At 47.7% G+C, this 23,166-nt stretch overlaps 1 protein-coding gene across 1 annotated transcript; it reads right to left on the reverse strand.

The window, feature by feature from the left end:
* Positions 1-6,431: 6,431 nt before the first annotated feature.
* On the reverse strand, positions 6,432-7,610 carry LOC126540640 (uncharacterized). The gene has a single exon (XM_050187481.2). It carries the CDS (start codon positions 7,520-7,522, stop codon positions 6,530-6,532), a length of 993 nt encoding a protein of 330 aa, XP_050043438.2. The 5' UTR covers positions 7,523-7,610; the 3' UTR covers positions 6,432-6,529.
* Between the last annotated feature and the right edge of the window lie 15,556 nt (positions 7,611-23,166).

A 23,166-nucleotide genomic window follows, 5' to 3' on the forward strand; every position in this document is an offset into this window, starting at 1 on the left:
GAGTGGCCTGAGAGAAAACCGCGGGCCAGGGCATCAGCGTCGGAACGTTTATGGTGAGAGCAGTACAGAACTCGATTATCGTACTCTTGGAGCCCTATTACCCGCCTAGTGAGGTAATTTGACGGATGATTTAAGAAAGGCCGCTACGCATATGGCTTGGTGGTTAGTTATCACATCAAATACGCGGCAGCAGAGGAAAGGATGGGATTTACGTTTAACCCAAAGGATAGCCAAGCCTTTTTTTTAATGGAAAGAACGGCTTCTGCTTTGAGAAAAGAGCGACTGGCATAGGCAATGGCGTACTCATCAAACAACCTTTTCGTTGATCAAGAAGAGCGCCAGGGCTGATGCAGCTGGCCTCCAGTCTGTTTAAGCAGGGGTGCTTGGATCGAAATGCCGCATTACCAGGGTAAGGGGGAAAGGGTGATTAGGAGGTGGTTAGGAGACAATGGCAGCGCCGGGAACGCTGCCTCACAATGTGGCAATCAGGCCAATAGGTTGTGCATACAAGCAAGAAGTTGCGTCGAAGGTGCTATTATGGTGACGAAGTTGCAGATGAAACGGCGAAAGTATGATCCTAATCCGATGAGGCTGCGGAGTTTTTTTATAGTCTTTATTTAGGTAACTCGACGACAGCTCGTAGTTTGGTCGGATAGGGATGCGCACCATCTTTTGAAACATGTCCAAGGATGTCTAGTTGCCGGGCAGGGAAGCGACACGTCAAGTTCAGCTGGAAGTTCAGCTTCAAGTTCAGCTTGAAACAAGCTGGAACGTGTTGGAATCACTGCAGGTTGGTAGACAAATGGGGGAATGTAATAAATGGTTATAGAACGTCAATTGACTGGGTGAAGAGGTCGGGTGAGTGTAGAAGTTCACGGCACTAAAGTACGCTAACCATCTTTTCAAATATTATTGCTCTAAGCCACCTTCGTGCAATAACCCCAAATTGATTACCAGAAAAGGTACGACGCAAGCTCAGAAGTAATTGTGTAAGCTAATAGACCTACCCGCTGTGGTGGCTTAGCGGATATGGTGTTGCGCTGGTAAGTGCGACGTCGCAGGATCAATTCCCGGCCACCACATTGCGATGGTGGCGAAATACAAAACACTTGTGTCCCGTACGTTGTGGGCCCGTTGAAGATCTCCTGGAGGTCAAAATGAATCTGGCGGCCCCTATTACGGCGTGCCTGATAATCAGATCGTGGTTTTTGCACGTAAAACCTCAGAATTATATTGAATTCTAAGCCAATAGATCGTGATTTTTGCATGGAGACCGGAAGAGAAATTAGAAGGTGAGCATCGTAGCACTGCGAAAGTGCGCGCGCACGAATGAACGAGCGCACTCGCAAACAATCTCGTCATGACACAATAGAAATAAAAATCCTGAGCCATTCCGCTCGGTGAAGGTGGATGATCAGCGAAGCTGTGTAGCCTACGACACAGTTTTTTTTTACATATATATACATTCACGTGGACGACGGGACCGCTGACCCGAGGAGCCGGAGGAAAGTAGACATGCGTGACTTCTCGACGGGACCGCCACCAAGGGAGAGCGGAATGAAAGGAAACAAGATACGCAAGCGCTTGGAATGCCGACAAAGAGAGGGCGGTGCGAACGTATTCATGGTGGACGTCGTTTGCACAGTGCCAAATTTTTCAGATGATTTTATTATCTACCTGACAGTCAACTGATCTTGAAAATGGTGCCTATTAATAACTGATCTACTGAAAATGCATATTCCAGTGATGAGACGTGTAAGTTTTCGCATAGAATCAAACAAGTTTGGATTAAATGCAGGGCCTGAGTTTTTGCACACGCAGAGCAAAGATGCACGGTACCCTAGTCACAAGCAGCTTCGCTGTAAAAAAAAAAGAGAGTGATGCATTGTGGCGCCTTTGCACCAATCACGGCAACAATCAAGGGCACCAAGAAGGTGTCGGTGTTTTGTACAGTTCAGAAATTGCTGTAAGAACTCAACGATAATTGCACGACCACAATCAGGACTGGAAGCTAAGTCTTCGACATGCAAGCGAAGCGCATCACTGAATGCCGGGTTATCCGCTCATACCCATTTCACATCAGGGCGTTGCCGTGCGAGAATGACAGGCTTGTTGTACTTTGCGCAAACGGCGGAAGCGAAAAAAATATGAGAGTGCGTAAGCTTGCATATGAGAGCGATACCGGGTTTTCGTTAAAACACGAAGGTGACACAATGAATATACCTCTGTTATACCATATGTTAGATATAATTCCTATCGCTGTATTCGACTTCGAATGTTGTTACGACTTGCCTCTGTGACGATTTGAGTCACGTGGCAAAACCACGGTAAAAGCCCTGATGTTGGTCAGACACTGAGAAAATCCTCCACAGTTGGAGAGCGTTCACATATGTGCGCGCATTTTTCAGCTCCTCCTCAGCTCAAGCGATGGTTGGAAACCTTTGGCAGATGTGTGCGGGTGTGTGCGTGTTAGTACCTTATCTCAGCCCGCGGTTGTTGGCCACCGTTGGACTGACTTTCGTGTACCAAACGCCGGCCGCAAGCACCGTGAGAGTCCGTTCCCTCCCTCCCCTAGTCGAAAGTGTTTATAGCTCCCTTGGCGAAACACCTTTCAGCCTTAGGCAGAAGCTTTGAGCGTTCGCTTTAGCTATTTCTCGAGCAGCTTGTCGAGCTGATCGCTCCTTACGTAACGACATAATTAATTCTGTTATTCGTTACGCCGCCTCGTTTCTGCCGGGATCCCTCTCCAGTGCTTGTGTAGCTATAGATCACTTAGCCTGCGCTACTCCTTTTCTTTTAAGCAGTTCATTATCTGTCTTCTGTGCATGCAGGTGGAGGCGGCTGGGGAATAATCTTCAAACGCGCCCTGGACTTGGACAGCGTCACTGTGTTCGAAATGCTAGTCGTCATGATTGTTACCTGCGCTGTGGAATTATTTCTGCTGTTCTACTTCAGCAATGTGCTGCCTTGGGCCACGGATTACCCGAAGTCTCCGCTCTTCTGCCTTATGGTTAGTGCGTTTTACACAGTAAATATGGCGTTTAGAGGGCTGTGCTCCAGTCAGGCACGTACCCAGGATAATTATGCGGGGGGGGGGGGGGGGGGGGGGCGGGGGTAGGCCTTCCTATGGAGTAAACCAAGGTAGCTCTTCCTATGCAAATGAGGGGGGGGGGGGGGAGTAGCTTTACTAGCACAAATGCGAATAATGCCCAGCATGCGCCATAAAGACGCGACTGAAATAAGGTGTACCTCACAGCTACGCCAGTGATATACACCACTCCTTTACTTGGCAAACAAGGAAGCACATAAAATGGACTCACGCATGACAGAAGCGCAGGAAGAACGCTGCCAAGGACAAGTAAACAAGCGTAAGTAAAAGATAAAGATTTTAGTTGCGTTTTTTGAGTTAGCCCTGGAAGAATTATATATTGTGTCCGGCACCCTCGTGTTGCTTTCATTTCATTTCATTTCATTTTATTACCTTAAAGACCCCTTGATAGGGGTATTACATAAGGGGTGGGAATACATTAGTACATAATTTGCATAATACATAAGTGAACACGTAAACAACAACAAAAAACTGCATGTGCTAAAGGGTTACATACGTCAGCGCAAATACATAGAACTATGTAATACAAAATAAAGTTGCACGAGCATATAAGTCTATTAGCACAAGTCATTTCTACTGTGAAAAGTGCGCAGTGACACTCTCCATGAACGTAGAAGGGCAAGTGATGGTGGAGATTTGGTGGGGCAGATTGTTCCAATCTGTAGCGGCATGGCAAAAGAATGAGGCGGAAAAGGTAACAGTGCGCATGCGAGGGCGGCCCACTTGAAAAGTGTGGCGTGTGCGATGAGATGTTCGGGCTGCGGGGAGGATATAGGGTGGTTGATTAAGCGAGCTGTGATAAAACTTATGGAAAAGTGAAAGGGTTCCAGTGCGCCGGCGCGTACAAAGGGGAAGTAAATTCAATTCTTTCTTTAAGTAAGATATGCTCACGTCATATGAATAATTAGAATGGATGAACCTTGTGGCACGGTTTTGAACGGCTTCGAGTGCGTTAATGAGAGATGTTTGGTGCGGATTCCATATGGCGGATGCATATTCCAATTTCGGTCGGACTATTGACTGGTAGGCCAGTAGTTTAACAGGTTTGGGGGCGCGTTTTAGATGACGCTTGAGAAAACCCAGCGATTTGTTAGCAGATGAAATGATGTTACTGACGTGTGTTCGCCAGGATAAGTCGTTAGATATAGTAACACCTAGGTACTTGTAAGACTGCGCAGCACACACGGGAATGTTATTAATTGTGTATTGGTAAGGGAATGGGTCGCGCCGACGAGAAAATACCATCAAGTTGCATTTCTTAGGATTAAGTTCCATTAACCACCGGTCGCACCATTGCTGTAAACAGTTAATGTCCTCCTGAACTAAGTCTTGATTAGATGTGCTAGTAATTGTTCGATAAATGACGCAGTCGTCTGCGAACAAACGAACGTTGCAAGACACGTGCAGGGGTAGGTCATTAATGTATATTAGGAAGAGTAGGGGTCCAAGAACAGATCCTTGCGGTACACCGGAAGTCACTGGTAGGTGGTTAGATGCGCGGTTGTTAACTGTAACGAACTGAGATCTGTTTGTTAAGAACGCTTCAATCCATCGCAAAATGTCGGAGTGAAGGTTCGCAAGAGAAAGTTTTAGTAGCAGACGTTGGTGTGGTACCTTGTCAAACGCTTTTGCAAAATCTAGAAATATCGCGTCTGTTTGGAGGTTAGAATCTAAGTTAGTGTGAATATCATGTAGGAAAATGGCCAGTTGTGTTTCGCAGGAAAAGCCTTTGCGGAACCCATGCTGTGAAGAATGAAAGTATTTGTTCGAGTCGAGAAATTTCATGATTTCTGTGTACATGACGTGTTCCATGAGCTTACAGGGCACACTCGTTAATGAAATGGGGCGATAATTAAGCGGGAAATTCCTGTCACCTGACTTGTGGATGGGAACAACCTTCCCCACCTTCCAGTCATGTGGTACTTCACCAGTTGAAAGTGACTGCGAGAATAGCATACACAGAAACACCGCGGTGACGTGTTTAGTATTTTTTAACAGTTTCGAATTAATGTTATCTATGCCGGCTGACGATGTGAGTTTAAGGTTGTCAATTAACGATGAGATACCATCTGGGGAAAATGTAATGGTTGGCATAACGCTTGTTTCGTTAGTACGCGAAGAAAAGGGGGACGTGGTAGGCTCTTCTGTAAATACCGAGACAAAAGCTGCATTAAAAAGGTTCGCGCACTCTACATCGTCGACCGTTTCACCACCATCATTGGTAAGTGTTACACCGTGCCTTTCTTGAGGGTTTATCACCTGCCAGAATTTTTTCGTGTTATTGACCAAAAGTTTCCGAAGGTCATCACCAAAGAATGCATCTTTCGCCTTGCGAATCGCTGATAGGTATGCGCGTTCAGCAGTGTAGTATTTTTCCCATGCACACGTGTTCATCCTGCACTTTGCGGCACGATACATGCGTTTCTTTTTGTTTTCTAGTCTTTTTAACGAATTGTTAAACCATGGTTTTTGTTCATGTGTTCGAAAGGTGATTTTGGGTATAAACTGGTTCGCTAAGTTGTTTATTTTTTGTTTGAATATCAGCCAAGTTTCATGAATGCTGCAGTTATGACACGTATCTTGGAAGGAAGGTAGAAAATTCTGTAAATGTTCACATATTGCATGATAATTTCCTTTGTCATATAAGTGTATAGTTTTTTCCCGCTTCTCCCGCAGAGCTGGAGCAAAGCGAAAAGAAGCATGGATGACCTTGTGGTCACTAATTTCTCTAAGATAGGTGATAGACGACAAACTCTCTGGGCGGTTGACCAGTAGTAAATCTAATATGTTTGCAGTGTCTTGGGTGACGCGCGTTGGCTCTAATATGAGTTGTGTCAGATTAAAGTTGAGGCAAACATCGAGAAAATCTGTCGATTCGGTTTGGCTTACCAGAGAGGGTACTGTGTTGTGCCAATCAATGTCTGGTAAGTTAAAGTCTCCAAAAAGAAGAAGGTCGGCATTAGGATAGCGAGAGCAAACCACATTTAGTGCATTGTTTAGATTACGAGCGAAGGCGGCGCTATTGCGAGGGGGCCTGTAACATACACCTAAAATTATGGACTGTGGGGCGGCGTGGCATAGAATAAACAGTATTTCTAATTCTGATGTGATGTTAATTGCAGAGCACGATAACTGTTGACTAACGGCAATAAGCACACCTCCTCCTCTAGTCCCGGCACGATCTTTTCGAAAGACGATGAAGTTTGGCAAATCAGCCAACACTTCCGAGTCATAGATTTCGTTACAAAGCCACGTTTCCGTCAGTACAAGAACGTTGCTGTTGGACGACAGCACGAGGTTAGACACGTGTTCTCGTTTTGGAATGAAGCTTCGTATGTTAGTATAAATTACTGAAAGGGAAACATGCGCTATAGATTTCGTTCGAGGGGGATGGCTTGTTTTTTGATGGAGCGATGACTGCTATATTTCTTTCACTGTTTGCGATGTGTCATCGTATACGTAGCGCTTAGAACCAATGAAAAGAGTTTTAAAGCGCAAAGAAAATGGCACAGATTTGGCTTTCGCAAACGAAACAAGTTTCCTGCGGGCTTCCCTAACTGCCGGGGAAAAATCCTCACCCATGCTGAGATCAGTGCCCTTAAGTTTGCGCCCATTTGAGAGCACCATTTCTTTTTTCTTATAATGATTAAACCTAACAATTAGTGGGCGCGGGTGATTAGCAGAATGGCGACCAACACGATGCGCTCGCTCTATGTCTTGAGGTTCAAGTGGCACGTTCAGGTGCTCTGAGCATAGACGTAAAATTATTTCTTCAGACGCGGCCGACGTTTCTGATGCTGCTGTATCGGGAAGGCCGTAAAACACAAGATTGTTTCGCCTTGAGCGATTCTCTGCATCGTCAACGCGGGCATTCAGAGTGTGAACAAGCTTTGCCGTTTGCTCGGTATCCGTCCTTATGGTCTGTATCTCGATTTGCATTGGTAGTAGTTTCTGATAATGGCCCTCTAGATCCGCTAACCTCTTGCTTAAGTCGACGAGTGCAGCACTTGTAGCCGTACATTGGCTTTTAAGGCCCTGCATGTCTGCTATTATTGTGGTTTGGCCAGCGGACAGTTTTTTCAGTTCGGCAAGCACAGCATCAGTACTAGGACCAGGGTTCATTTCAATATCCCCTGACTGTAACAAAATAGATCTAATTACACCGAGACACTCACAAACAATATCAAAGCAGCACTGCGGGCTCGGAAGCTGCACCAAAAAGTAATTGCTAGTTCTCTTAGTATACAAGTAGTCTGGTTCACAAACCTGCATGATGAATAGAAGTGGGTTACTGGTGCGTGTTGTGGCACAGCCACCGAGCCCACAGAGCGCGGATGATGGAAGTGGTTCCTTTATAGCTTGCTCTGCTGTCGTTGTCGATGACAGCACGGCTCTCGGCAATTGCTCAAGCATCCAGTTTTGAGGTGGTGGCGCATTTGAAGAAGCGGAATGACTGTCGACACGTATGCGCCAAGTAGTCACATCAATCCCTGTGCGCAGATCTGGCGGTTCCCTCACGAGGCTCGCTAACATCACCATCGAGGGCAGCAGTACGCGTGCGACAGCGCAAAGGAAAACCTGCATGATGAATAGAAGTGGGTTACTGGTGCGTGTTGTGGCACAGCCACCGAGCCCACAGAGCGCGGATGATGGAAGTGGTTCCTTTATAGCTTGCTCTGCTGTCGTTGTCGATGACAGCACGGCTCTCGGCAATTGCTCAAGCATCCAGTTTTGAGGTGGTGGCGCATTTGAAGAAGCGGAATGACTGTCGACACGTATGCGCCAAGTAGTCACATCAATCCCTGTGCGCAGATCTGGCGGTTCCCTCACGAGGCTCGCTAACATCACCATCGAGGGCAGCAGTACGCGTGCGACAGCGCAAAGGAAAACCTGCATGATGAATAGAAGTGGGTTACTGGTGCGTGTTGTGGCCATCACGTAAAGTTGGGCTATGTGAAAAGCTGCTTTCCTGCTACACAGGCCCATATCGCGTGCTTCGCCAAGTAACCGATGTCACCTACGAAATCGCTCTAGCCACGCCCACTACGTCCTCCACTGTGACAGCCAGTGACATTGTCCACGTCGCCCGACTCAAACCGTACAACTCTCCACGCGCGTTGGATATTTAACAGCACCGTGACGGCGCTTTTGCCGCCGGGGGGTAGTATTACGATATCATCGAGTGATGCTGAAGGTACGAGCCGCCGCGAGAACGACGACGAAGTGTGTCTGTGCCTTTTGGCCGCGAGCGAGTGTCGGCCTGGCGATCTGGCTCCAGTGTAAATAACCTGTATATAGCTTCTTTATTCTGTGTCTTTCCACACGTAACAATATATATATATATATATATATATATATATATATATATATATATATATATATATATATATATATATATATATATATATATATATATGTTTGCGGAACAATCACAGTTCTTTTGCATCCCTCGTTTACTGGTCTACAAATTTAAGTGCAAGAACCGACCCGTGCTGCTATTTGGGAAGTTGCGTAACGATGCGTGGTCACCAGTCCCGTCCAACCGGGTAGAGCGCAGGACACTGCGTTTTAGACGTACTGCGCCCACCGCGGACGTTTACAAAAACACTCACATTAGCACTCACATTCAAACACTCACATTCTACTCTGTGAAGATGGGATGGCAGCGAGAGCTCACGACAGTCAAAGCTGTCAAACGAAAAGCTGTGCTTCACCCACGTATGGGGAGTGCTTAACGCCTGGTTCACCTCTACCGTGGGTCGGCCCGGCATTGCACTACCATCGGGGCGACCCGCGGCGGAGGTGAAGCAGGCATTAAGCACTCCCCATACGTGGACCGATCACGAAGATAGTGCATAATGGGCCCACCCGCGGCGGAGGTGAAGCAGGCGTTGAGAGCTCCACACATCTGGGTCCATTCGAAGGTAGTGCAATGCGGGGCCGACCCACGGTGGATGTGAACCAGGCGTTAAGCACTCCCCCTACGTGGGCTCATCCCGAAGATTCCGAAGGGCGCGTTACAGGTTCCCGAGCCCACAGGGGTATGTGCCATTGAGCTTGAACCCTTTTTCACTATCACTACGATCGGCCCACATGATGATTTTTTCCGTTGACGGATGACGAAAAAACTATGTAAGGTTAGTCATATAGAGCTCTCGCTGTAGAATACATCAAAATTATGACTGCAGAATAGATTGATTGGTCAGCGCTTTGGGAATGTGTGTGAGGAGTGGTGGTGTGGGCGGGGAAGGGGGGGGGGGGGGTCACGCCGCCTAATTTAGGGGGGGAGGGAGGCCTGGGCCTACCCGCCCCCCACCTGGGTACGTGCCTGGCTCCAATATTCAGAGTTGTCAACCTTAATACATGCGTGTTGTCGCCGCTATTACATCATTAAACAGTCACTTGCTGTTGCAACGTTGGCTGAAGCTCTGTCTAAGATGTTTTTGATATTTCTACCTGAAACACTGTCATTCATATTCTACAAGATACACTAGACTCACTGAGAACACGCGTATTTCTTACGAGTCGTGAAAGCCAATGTAAATGGCGGTAAGTAAATGTGGATTTGACCTGAAAATGTGTTCTAATATATCCTGACGAGCTCCGTGAAGAAATGAAGATCAATGCAGAGGACGCCAAACAAAATGAAATGACGAGGCAAAAAAGCGACAGTGCTCTCTTTTGCAAGACGAAGCTGGATGTAATAAAAATGTACCAAAGTCATCTAAAAAAAATGCTACCGTATTTTTGACCGCTAAACATGGTAGCACCACGCGCAGGCTTAATCCATACTTGGAAACGTACGCTGTCCTCAACCTATAATATTGCTATCAGGCTACATAGATTTTGGGATACAGTCCTTCTATGCTCACAAGCTTAATAGGCCTTTTACAGCGAGCAGTGTGCTAAACGCGCACCAGGGGCCACCACAGGCGCTCAGCCATTGAACGCATTCTGAATCAGGAGCAAGCAGGCGTAAACCACCGCCGGCCGCTCCAGCAACATCCCGCCAAGAGCCGGGGTATCACTTAGTGCTATTTATTTGCAGTGTGAAACGGGAGAAGGAAGAGGTGCTCATTCATGAATTTCAAAACTTGCGACGGAGTCTTGAAAGTGTGGGATAGGATATGTGAACGAGGTTCATCCGCCTCAGTCACATAAGGAGTCAATTGAATTGAATTTTGAGGTTTTATGGACCAAAACCCCGATTTGATTGTGAGGCACGCCGTAATGGGGGACTCCGGATTAATTTTTAGCAGCGGGCATCTTTAACGTGCCAACAATGCACGGGACACAGAAGTTCTTGCATTTCGTCAATATCGAATGGCGGCCACCACGGACAGGATTCGATCCCGCGAGCTCGTGGTTAGCAGCGCAACACCTAGCCGCTAAGCCACCGCGGCGGGTCCACAAGGAGTGCCAATGTTCACGACTGTTCGCTATGCACACCTTTCCACAAGCCGAACACCATAGGCTGCACCACCAGCTCTGAATACTTAAGTGCTGGCAATAACCGGCAATCGATTGCCGGCAATGGCCGCCAGGCTAACACCGGCTGCAGCAACAACACAACGTTACCGCCACCGCTCGCACAACATGTCACGGAATGTAACTGAACTTCGATAAGCATGCAAATCGGCGCTTCATCCAACCCATGCAAGTGTGACTTGCATACTCGAACGACTTCACTTACCATAGCAGCGAAGTCAATTGCAGAATAATATAGGCGTGCACCGTGAATTTTCTTTCCGCGCCGGAATTCAAACAGCTGGTGAGCGATTGCTTCGCCACTTGCAAGATTTCTGTCGAAGCCGGTAGGAGCACATTCTAAACAACGTTTTAAGTAATCAGGAAACCGTATAATAACCGTATAGTAATCGTATCAGCGCTTGTGACAAGAATGACACTGTCAGAATCAACCATCATGTGTGGTCAGAGCAGGTTGGAAAGAAGCATTTTCTGCGGGCGTACACACGTATATTGCCCAACGAAGTTGTTGCACATACAGGTAATGACGACAACAGGCGTACCACCGTAAAGCCTTACAAGTCTACTGGTGTAAGGAGTACACTAGAGTAGAATATAAAGGGCACAAGCAAACTTCATATTGTGACGCCGCTACATTAGGCGCCTTCAGTCGGTAGGCGTCCACAGAATGAGATTGCAGTGCAAACCGAACGCATGAAGGAAACTTATACTTAAGCTGCATCTGCAGCTATGGCCACCATTGTGTCATCTACACATTCATATCGCACCGTGAATGTTGAAATAGTGGCTGTTTGAGCCGTGCCTGAGGCCGCCGCGGGTCATTTCAACAAACGAGCAAACGCCGATGAGAACGCGCTGAATGTCCTGCGTGGTTCCGTGAACAAATTCGGTGGCGCCCATAGGTATGGTGCTATAAACCATCTCTTACTTGCGGCAGTACCACGCCATAGCAAACATAAGGAGCCGCGCTTTTATTAACGCAGCTCTAACACATTGAAATCGCTTCCATTATGTTGTCCGTCATGACTCACCAGCCGGCCATATGACCGCCAGGTATAGGCGAGCTGCGACAACATAGAACGTGCACGGGCCCTTTCCATTCATTACTATGGCGATTTTCTGATGGGTATATGCATGTTGGCCTGATATTATACAAATATGTCTGCCCTTGCAGTTCTTGGCTGTTCATTGTTCTGAAACATCGTGTTGTTTTTGACGCTAAATATAGTTTTTCCTTGTGATCTCATGACTAAATGTCACCTTGAGTAAACTAAAACACTTGGTTCAAATTTCCGGAGTCCCCCAGTACGGCGTGCCACATAAACAGATAGCTGTTTTGGCACGTAAAACTCTATTATCTAATTTAATTTAAAGACTTCGTTTCTTATTTAATCTCACAAAAGTGTCAATGTACAGCTGTATCTGAGCCACTCATACCAAATTGTACGTGTTGCATTTAGGTCTGTGCTGTTCGGCAGCAAGTTTGCAGTCAGCGCATCGGGTCACCCGCAAGTCCACGTTGTCAATGACTAGTGAACTTGTCTTTTATAAGTTTAGGGACTTCCACTCGATTCCATTGGTATCGACATAGGATTCGACAGATTTTGGATTCCCTTCGACAACACCGACTACGAAATAGGCACTTTCATTCTTTCAACATAGAATTTTCGCAGTAGTTTTTAAGCTTGGCGCCAACGTCTCTGGTACCGTGGTAGTCACATTAGTGACACGACTGGCGTTCCTCGTTTCTTCTCCGTTAAGCTAAAGGCTAAATGGAGACTTAAATAAATTTCTTTGCATAGAGTCAGCTACACGACTAAATACAGTGAGAAACTAGGAAACGTCGCGTCTTTTTACAGCCATAGTCCTCCTGCTCTTGGCGGCCAATCAACGCTTCCTTCTTGGTAGTGGTGGTGGGCTGATGGCTCGCACTTCAACGCTTCCTTCTTGGTAGTGGTGGTGGGCTGATGGCTCGCAATCAACGCTTCCTTCGTAGTAGTGGTGGTGAGCTGATGGCTCGCACTTTAGCACGCGGATAGTTGCTGCAAAACCTCAAAGCCTGACAGATGTGGCGCTGGTCGTCTCTCCCGGCCGTACCTATTGGCCATTAACGAGAAGTTCCCGCTTTCCAAGGTATTCGAGCGATGCTGTCTGAGGTCGCGCGTGGCTTCTCTCGCTCATCGCCAGTTTATGCATCGGGAGGTGGTTCTCAGGCGGTCACCTGATATCCCTCAGCGAACACTCCCTTCGATATGTAGCAGCTTTTTCACCGAGGATGGTTCCCCACAGCGAGCACATGCACAAGTCAGAGAAACGAAATGACGCTGCAGGTCACTGGCACATGGCCAAGGTTTCGGATGGTCTTCAGTGCCGAAGTGCGTCGAGCTCAACAGTGGTAGTGTTACACAAGTCTCGTTCATTTGTAAATGAGAATAATTATTTGTAAAGTGAATAGAATGAGTGCAGTAACTCGATATCAGTTTGCAATTTTGTGTTAAAGCTACCGAGGTCTTAGGATGAGATGTAGGGCACTGAACTGAGGGTTGCCTGCATTCTTAGCAATAGCCATCAAGCCTTTCACTACATAGTCATACTCGTGTAAGTGCTATGGAAACGACACACTGTACCCAATTTTTATTTCTGAAAAACTGTAGAAAGCAGCTTATACGAGTACCACCCCAATCCTTTAGACATGCAGCGGATCCTATGTTGGAAGTTCATCCTATCACGCATGTAATGAATATATTGTTGCAGCAAGAAGGCAGGCCGACGAGTGTAACATAATGTATATTTACAACTGGTGTGAACGGTGTTCAGACAACGGCCAGTCTTCGTCGTTCTCTAGTCCATGTCACCTTCTTCTTTGCCTTCACCATAACATCACCCTACCGGCGGGCTTATCTCCGTCCCGTGCAAGTTATAGAGCCTCACTTAATGGGGGGGACATAGGGCTTCAGCCTGGCGACGTGAACATCGCTGGTGACGTTGGGAGGCACTGAAGGCTGACCGACTGGGGCGATCTCGTATGTCACGTCAGACAGTTGACATAAGATCTGGTACGGATCAGAATAACGGGAAAGTAGTTTTTCCGACAGGTGGGCGCGACGTGAAGTCGTCCAGAGAAGGACAAGGGAACCAGGTGGAAAATGGTGGTCTCGTTGCCGAAGGTCATAGCGTCGCTTTTGAGAAGCTTGCGAGACTGTGAGGCGATGACGGGCGACCTCTACGGCCTGGGCGACTAAGGCAATAGCATCACGAGCGTAACCAGTGCTGGGTGATTGTACTCCGAAAGGTAGCAACGTGTCGAAGGGCAAGGTGGGGTCGCGGCCATACAAAAGGTAAAATGGTGAAAATCTGGCAGTGTCGTGACGGGACGAGTCGTATGCGAAAGTGATGTACGGTAAGGCGACGTCCTAGTCGCGGCGATCGTTGGAAACGTACATGGCCAGCATTTAAGTTAGTGTGCGGTTTAGTCGCTCGGTGAGGCCGTTCGTTTGAGGGTGGTACGCGGTAGCAAGCTGGTGTTCTGTAGAGCAGGAGCGGATCAGATCATCGACGACCTTCGATAGAAACTAGCGGCCGTGATCCGTGAGTAACTGGCGAGGGGCGCCGTGGTGCAGGATGACGTCGTATAGTAAGAAGTCGGCGACATCTGCAGCACAGCTGGTTGGCATCGCTCGTGCGATGGCATATCTTGTGGCATAATCTGTTGCCGCAGCAATCGATTTGTTTCCTTTAATTGAAATTGGAAAGGGGCCAAGGAAGTCGAGGCCCATATGGAAGAAGGGCTCTGTAGGGATATCAATCGGTTTAAGCAAACCAGCAGGAGGCATAGCAGGGGTCTTCCGGTGCTGACACAGGTCGTAAGAAGCTACATAACGGCGCACAGAGCGATAAATGCCGGGCCAGAATAAGCGGCGCCGCAGGCGGTCGTAAGTACGAGTGATGCCCAGATGTCCTGCAGTAGGAGCGTCGTGAAGTTGCTACGGGCCATCAGGACGAACGCTACAACGGTATAAAGTTTCGTCGCACAAGGTGAACATCCGGAGGGACGGGTCATTGGGCGAGGAGCTTAGGCATTCTATAAGTGTTCGAAGAACAGGATCTTCGCGTTGCTCGTCGCCAATATGGAGGAAGCCGGAGAAGAATACAATACTGATGTCCAGTTTGCATCGGTATCTTCCGGTTGATTCACGGGATTGCGGGACAGGCAGACAGCATCTTTATGCAGGCGCCCTGACTTATACATAACAGAAAATGTATATTCCTGTAGACGCAATGCCCAACGCGTAAGTCGTCCAGTTGGGTCCTTCAAAGAGGAGAGCCAGCAGAGGGCGTGATGATCAGTTACGATGCAGAAGCTCCGACCGAAATGGTACGGTCGAAATTTCGCGACCGCCCATACGAGCGCGAGACATCCCCTCTCAGTAATGGAGTAATTTCGTTCGGGCGTGGAAAGAAGGCGGCTGTCGTAAGCGATGACACGTTCTTGGCCTTGTTGAGGCCAAGAGGCAGCACCGATGTCATGACCACTCGCATCAGTTCGTACTTTAGCGGGCGCAGAAGGGTCAAAGTGTGACAGAATCGGGGAAGTTTAAGCCACTCAATCAGGGTAGAGAAGGCTCTCTTCTGCAGTGGTCCCCAAGAGAAAGAGACATCTTTCTTGAAGGGACACTAAAGTGAAAAATGATTTCTTCTGCCATCAGTAAATTACCGTTCTACAACACCAAAAACACCACTCTTACAACGATAAGACATATGGTAAGCCAGAAAACGCGCAAAAACGAAATACGGGATGCGACGTCTACTTAAGTTCCCCCACCTAGGGGCTGTGACATCTTGGATTCTGATGGCATCTTCTAGGGCCTACTAATTATATATAGCGGTACAGATTGACTACATTGTGTTCTTAAGGAACCAAATATTAAACATGGCAAGTTTCAGGAACCTTTATTCAGCCAACGCCGCCTAAATGCGAAAACGTACTTTGGAATCCCTGACGTCACGCTGAGGTACCGGCGCTGGGGTTTCGGCGCGAAATTCATATACTAATATATGGACCTTCATTTTCTCATCGAATAATCAAACTATTTTTTTGAAATGACTGCCTGCCGGGTTCTCAAACAATGCTTCATTATAGTCTAAACTCATTTATTGTTTCGCTTTAGTGTCCCGTTAAGAAGGTCGGTGAGAGGGTGAGCCATGTCGGCAAAATTTTTCACAAATCACCGGAAATAAAAGCATGAGCCCAGAAAACTATGAACATCGTTTGTTGGGCAAGGTACAGAAAAATTTCGCACGGTGTAAACGTTCTGTGTATCAGGTTGCATTCCGGCGTCGTTTACCAGATGGCCGAGTATGTTAATTTCACAGCGACCGAAATGGCACTTGGAGGTGTTTAGCTGAAGGCCAGCCCTGCGAAACACGGAGAGTATGGTTGTGAGGCGCCGCAGGTGGCTCTCAAAGTTTGGCGAAAACACAATCACATCGTCGAGGTAACAGAGGCACGTAGACCACTTCAAGCCGCGCAGGAGTGAGTTCATCATGCGCTCGAATGTAGCTGGCGCATTGCATAATGCATTGCATTGCATGACTTTAAACTGGTACAGGCCATCCGGTGCGACGAAGGCGGTTTTCTCGCGGTCCATCTCATCGACGCTAATCTGCCAATAGCCGGAGCGGAGGTCAATTGATGAAAAGCATTGGGATCCGTAAAGGCAGTCAAGAGCGTCATCAATGCGAGGCAGGGGATAAGCATCCTTCTTTGTTATCCTGTTGAGGTGACGGTAGTCAACGCAGAAGCACCACGAGTGGTCTTTTTTTCTTTTGCTAAGACAACCGGTGATACCCATGGGCTACTAGAAGGTTCAATAATATCCTTGTCTATCATCCTGTCTACCTCTTTCTGTATGATGGCCCTTTCTGCTGCGTAGACACATTATGGCCGCCTATGAATGGGGATGGCGTCACCGGTGTGGATGCGATCCGTGACAACAGATGTCTGGCAAAGTGGACGGTAGTCCAAATCAAAGATATCCCGATAAGATGACACGAAGTGCCGAAGAGCTGTTGTTTGTTCGGAAGGAAAGTCAGGGGCAATCATCTTACAAACCTCGTCTGCAGGCGTCGAGTGCGAAGGAGTGGGTGAGAAAGGACCGTTCGTACTGAAGAAGGGTTCAGAGGTCAAAGAAGAAATATCAAATTCTTCCAAAGGAGCAATATGCGCTATGGTGATGCCGTGTGGCAGCACACGCGATGAAAATTCAAAATCGAGGATGGGCGCGCGAGCGCAGTTTTCGCGAATCCGGATTAATGTGCTTGGTAAGGCAATATTGCGCGACAAAACCACGTCAGTAAGCCGCGACAAGACGTACTCGCCATCAGGTAAGGGAGGACAGGACGTCAGGAGGATATTTGTAGCCACCTGTGGAGACAGCCTTGCAAACTCAGCAGAAGATAAGCTGTGTGAAGCACAAGTTGTTGCGTCGGCAGAAAGCGGCAGATCCAACTGTACAACGCCTGCGGAGCAGTAAATTTGAACAGAGTGTTTTGAAAGGAAGTCGAGGCCGAGAATTAGGTCCTGCGCACAGTGCTCAAGCAGGATAAGTAAAACAACGGTGTAATGGCCCGCAATGGTCACACGTGCTGTGCACATTCCAAGAACAGCTGAAGTACTCCCATCGGCAACTCGCACAGTGCACGGTACGGCGGGCGTCAGAACCTTTTTGAGCCTTCGGCGGAGAGCAGCGCTCATAACTGAAAGCTGCGCTCCTGTGTCAGCGAGAGATGTAACAGGAACGCCATCAACTTCAATGTCCGGTAGGTTTCCACGTGTAGGCAGGGTCAACAGAATTTGTGGGCCCGGTCGGAGTTGCAGCTTCATCTCCGGGAGCTGCAGCGCCTAGTTCTTCGAAGTGAAGCGAACGGTTGCAGAAGGGGATGAAAAGCCGTGAACGAGAGCCGAACGAGACCTACGACCTTGCGGAGGCGGGAACCGGCTGGATCTTGGTGGAGCACTGTTGGCGTTGATGTTCCTAGTCGGCGTATAGGGCGAGAAAGTACAATTGTCTGGCACTTGGCGGTACTGACTCGGAGACGCCCACCGAGGAGGCGGCGACCAGTGGTTGCGACGATGACGGGCGATGTGTCCAATACCCGAACAATTAAAGCAGATGGGTTTATCATCCGCTGTGCGCCAGTCAGCTGGGTTGCGACGGAGTGGCGGAAAGCTTTGCGTCTGGGAGATAGCGACCGGAGAAATCTGATAGGTGATTGTATGGCGGACCTCGCACAGAGATGGAATGCCCAAACTTGCTATTTCCTTCCGAACGACCGCTTGTATATAAAGGAGATAGCGGGCACGCTTTCCCGACAGTCGGAACGAACTGTAGTCGGAGCCATGGCCTCAAGCTCACGGCGAACGATGCGCGTTATATCTTCCGGTCCTGTAACCTCGGCGGGTCTTCTCAAGATGATGTCGCGGTGGCATTGCGCAATCTGTTGAAAGCTTGGGTGACGCGGCGGCCCTTCGCTTGTTCGAAACGCCGGCACTTCTTTATAATTGCATCCACAGAGGCACAATCCTTACACATCAGGAGATTGAAGGCATCGTGTGCAATACCTTTTATTATGTGACGAATATTGTCTGCCTCGGTCATGTTGTTATCAGCCTTGCGACAGAGAGCCAGCACATCTCGTATATAAACGACATAGGATTCTGTGGACGTCTGAGCGCGGCACGCAAGTTCTTCTTTGCTGCCAGCTGACGACCGACAGGTCTGCCAAACAGGTCTCGCATTTCTTTCTTTGCAAAAATTCCAGGTGATTAGGTGAGCTTCATGTGTATCGTACCATTGCTTCGCAGCACCTCTCAGATAAAATATCAGGTTTGCTAGCATCATTGTTGGATCCCACCTGTTGTTGTCGGATACTCGCTCGTACATCGTAAGCCAGTCCTCGACGTCGGCGTTGTCCGTGCCACAAAATGTCCCCGGGTCCCGCTGATAAGTAAGGATCACCGTTGGCACGGGCTGCTGAGGCGTTGTCGCTTGTGTCGGTTGATTTGCCATTGTGGCGGCAGGTAGATGACGTCCGCTGCGAAGTTCCGTGATTGTACCCCGCACCTTCCACCAAAATGTTGCAGGAAGAAAGCAGGCCCACGAGTGTAAAATAATGTATATTTACAACTGATGTGAATGGCGTTCAGGCAACGGCCAGTCTTTGTCTTTCTCTAGTGCATGTCACCTTTTTCTTTCCCTTCACCGTAAAAATATCATGCGTGACTGTCGACTTTCTCGTCACCCGAGCGTAACAGCCTTCATGTACTCGCAGTCCCAAAATTTGTCGCGGACAAGTTGACAAGCACCTTACAGCAGAGTCTCTGTCACTAGTTTACAAGACGTTTTGTTTTCCAAAACATATCACCGAGGTTGAAAAAGGTATGTCACTTCACACGTTTTGTTTTGAAAAACATATCACCAAGGTTGATAAAAGTATGCAGAAACTCTACCGGAGTTGTCTAAATATGCGTAAGTATAAGGACAAGGAGTCGGATTCCTGATTAATAAGAACATAGCTGGTAAGATACAGGAATTCTATAGCATTAACGAGAGGGTGGCATGTCTTGTTGTGAAACTTAATAAGAGGTACAAAATGAAGGTTGTACAGGTCTACGCCCCTACATCTAGTCATGATGACCAGGAAGTCGAAAGCTTCTATGAAGGCGTGGAATCGGCGATGGGTAAAGTCAAAACAAAATACAGTATACTGATGGGCGATTTCAATGCCAGGGTAGGCAAAGGGCAGGCCGGAGACAAGTCAGTGGGGGAATATGGCATAGGCTCTAGGAATAGCAGAGGAGAGTTATTAGTAGAGTTTGCAGAACAGAATAATATGCGGATAATGAATACCTTTTTCCGCAAGCGGGTTAGCCGAAAGTGGACGTGGAGGAGCCCGAATGGTGAGACTAGAAATGAAATCGACTTCATACTCTGCGCGAACCCTCGCATCATACAATATTTAGACGTGCTCGGCAAGGTGCGCTGCAGTGACCATAGGATGGTAAGAACTCGAATTAGCCTTGACTTGAGGAGGGAACGGAAGAAACTGGTACATAAGAAGCCAATCAATGAGTTAGCGGTAAGAGGGAAACTAGAGGAATTCCAGATCAAGCTACAGAACAGGTATTCGGCTTTAACCCAGGAAGAGGACCATAGTGTTGAAGCAATGAACGACAATCTTATGGGCATCATTAAGGAGTGCGCAATAGAAGTCGGTGGTGACGCCGTTAAACAGGAAACCAGTAAGCTATCGCAGGAGACGAAAGATCTGATCAAGAAACTCCAATGTATGAAAGCCTCTAACCCTACAGCTAGAATAGAACTGGCAGAACTTTCTAAGTTAATCAACAAGCGTAAGACGGCGGACATAAGGAACTATAATATGGATAGAATTGAACAGGCTCTCAGGAACGGAGGAAGCCTAAAAGCAGTGAAGAAGAAACTAAGAATAGGCAAGAATCAGATGTGTGCGTTAAGAGACAAAGCCGGTAATATCGTTACTAATATGGATGAGATAGTTCAAGTGGCTGAAGAGTTTTATAGAGATTTATACAGTACCAGTAACACCCACGACGATAAGGTGAGAGAGAATAGTCTAGAAGAACTTGAAATCCCACAAGTAACACCGGAAGAGGTAAAGAACGCCTTGGAAGCTATGCAAAGCGGGAAGGCAGCTGCGGAGGATCAGGTAACAGCAGATTTGTTGAAGGATGGTGGGAACACTGTCCTAGAAAGATTGGCCGCCTTATATACACAATGCCTCATGACCTCGAACGTACCGGAATCTTGGAAGAACGCTAACATAATCCTAATCCATAAGAAAGGGGACGCCAAAGACTTGAAAAATTATAGACCGATCAGCTTACTGTCCGTTGCCTACAAAGTATTTACTAAGGTAATCGCAAATAGAATCAGGAATACCTTAGACTTCTGTCAACCAAAGGACCAGGCAGGATTCCGTAAAGGCTACTCAACAATAGAACATATTCACACTGTCAATCAGGTGATAGAGAAATGTGCGGAATATAACCAACCCTTATATATAGCCTTCATTGATTACGAAAAAACATTTGATTCTGTCGAAACCTCAGCAGTTATGAAGGCACTACGGAATCAGGGTGTAGATGAGCCATAGTAAGGATACTGGAAGATATCTATAGCGGTTCCACAGGCACCGTAATCCTCCACAAAGAAAGCAACAAAATCCCAATAAAGAAAGGCGTCAGACAGGGAGATACGATATCTCCAATGCTATTCACAGCATGTTTACAGGAGGTATTCAGAGACCTGGAGTGGGAAGAATTGGGGATAAAAGTTGATGGAGAATACCTTAGCAACTTGCTATTCGCTGATGATATTGCCTTGCTTAGTAACTCAGGAGACCAATTGCAATGCATGTTCACTGACCTGGAGAGGCAAAGCAGAAGGGTGGGTCTGAAAATTAATCTATGGAAAACTAAAGTAATGTTTAACAGTCTCGGAAGAGAACAGCAGTTTACGATAGGTAGCGATGCACTGGAAGTGGTAAGGGAATACATCTACTTAGGGTAGGTAGTGACCACGGATCCGGATCATGAGACTGAAATAACCAGAAGAATAAGAATGGGCTGGGGTGCGTTTGGCAGGCATTCCCAAATCATGAACAGCAGGTTGCCGCTATCCCTCAAGAGGAAAGTGTATAACAGCTGTGTCTTACCAGTACTCACCTACGGGGCAGAAACCTGGAGGCTTACGAAAAGGGTTCTACTTAAATTGAGGACGACGCGACGAGCTATGGAAAGAAGAATGATAGGTGTAACGTTAAGGGATAAGAAAAGAGCAGATTGGGTGAGGGAACAAACGCGGGTAAATGACATCTTAGTTGAAATCAAGAAAAAGAAATGGGCATGGGCCGGACATGTGATGAGGAGGGAAGATAACCGATGGTCATTAAGGGTTACGGAGTGGATTCCAAGGGAAGGGAAGCGTAGTGGGGGGAGGCAGAAAGTTAGGTGGGCGGATGACAATAAGACGTTTGCAGGGACAACATGGCCACAATTAGTACATGACCGGGGTAGTTGGAGAAGTATGGGAGAGGCCTTTGCCCTGCAGTGGGCGTAACTAGGCTGATGATGATGATGATGATACCCTCCAATTTCAATTGGCTTACCCCGAAAGCTAAGTTGGCTCGCACTCTAATTTTAGGTTGACCCAACCCCAAATTCAGGTTGGCGCACCCCAAAATTTCAGTTTGTCCACCCCTACTTTAGGCTGCCCCATGCAATTTTATAGAGCCCTATGTTATCCCTATAGGAATTCTGTTTGTTCCATATCGGCTATAAAACTTCTACTCATCTACATTTACACTATATTAACCATCAGATGTCTTGGCAGATTATGCATTTTTTGTGCAGATACAAGGCATTGAACTTTTCGCGTGATGTGGTGGCAAATGGCTGTGCCGACATCGAATCAGAAACGGAAAGTCGATGCGCGATAGAGCCGTGACAAAGCTTCCACGATACTATGGCGGCAATCGAGAGGCTCTGCCGTCAGTGATGCGCCGAGGTTGATGTTTCAGGCGGAGTTCTGTATAATAATTAATAGAGAAAACACTGGGGCTTGGATCCTTCAGCCACCATGGGAATGTTGTTTAATGCATTGATTTGTCCTCCGATCTTCGTGCTTGTGTGTTCAGACGGTTCTCTGGCTTCGCATACTACGCTTTATCTCTCTTGAATAACCTAAATATACATAGCACTAGCCAAAGCAATATATATATACATATTGTGACGCAGCAGTAATCACGGCTTTTATTCCGCGTCACAAGATTAGGCGAACCGACCACGCCCACAGCACGGAGCACACTCCAGAGCCAGCCCCCCAAGCGATGATGAAGAAGAACCCCATATAAACCCCATATGATGATGATCGTGTACAGATGACAAAGAATAGCTTATAAATTCCCACACTAATGTCCCCTCGCGCGAGAGCGGCCATCCTGGCCGCAATTCAAAGGGGCGGTGAACGTCTCGTGAAAGGCTTCATACGGGAAACGTGGACAATCTCAGCGGCGCGGCAGCGGCGGTCATTTGGAACAATAACTGGTTCCACGCGATAGTTCACTGGAGAAGTCTGCTCCAAGACTTTGTAGGGGCCGATGAACCGAAGCTGAAACTTGTCACACAAGCCAGGAGTACGAACTGGTGTCCGGAGTAGCACTTCCTCGCCAGGGCGGAAGCACACGACGCGATGAGAGGCGTCGTAATGCTGCTTGCGGTCCTGTTGCCGTGCTTCGGTGTTGATGCGGGCGAGCTGGCGACAACGCAGAATGCGGGACACATATTCTTCGCAGGAGGAAGGACATTGATGGACAGTTGGCGCGAAGAAAGAGACGTCAAGACAGGAAGACGGCGAACGACCATAGACAAGGTAGAATGGCGAGTAACCGGTCGTGCGTTGAACGGCGGTATTATATGCAAAGGTCACGAATGGTAAAATTGCGTCCCAGTTTCTGTGATCCGGGTCAAT

The sequence above is a fragment of the Dermacentor andersoni genome, chromosome 2, assembly GCF_023375885.2.
Source record: "Dermacentor andersoni chromosome 2, qqDerAnde1_hic_scaffold, whole genome shotgun sequence".
Lineage (NCBI taxonomy): Eukaryota > Metazoa > Arthropoda > Arachnida > Ixodida > Ixodidae > Dermacentor > Dermacentor andersoni.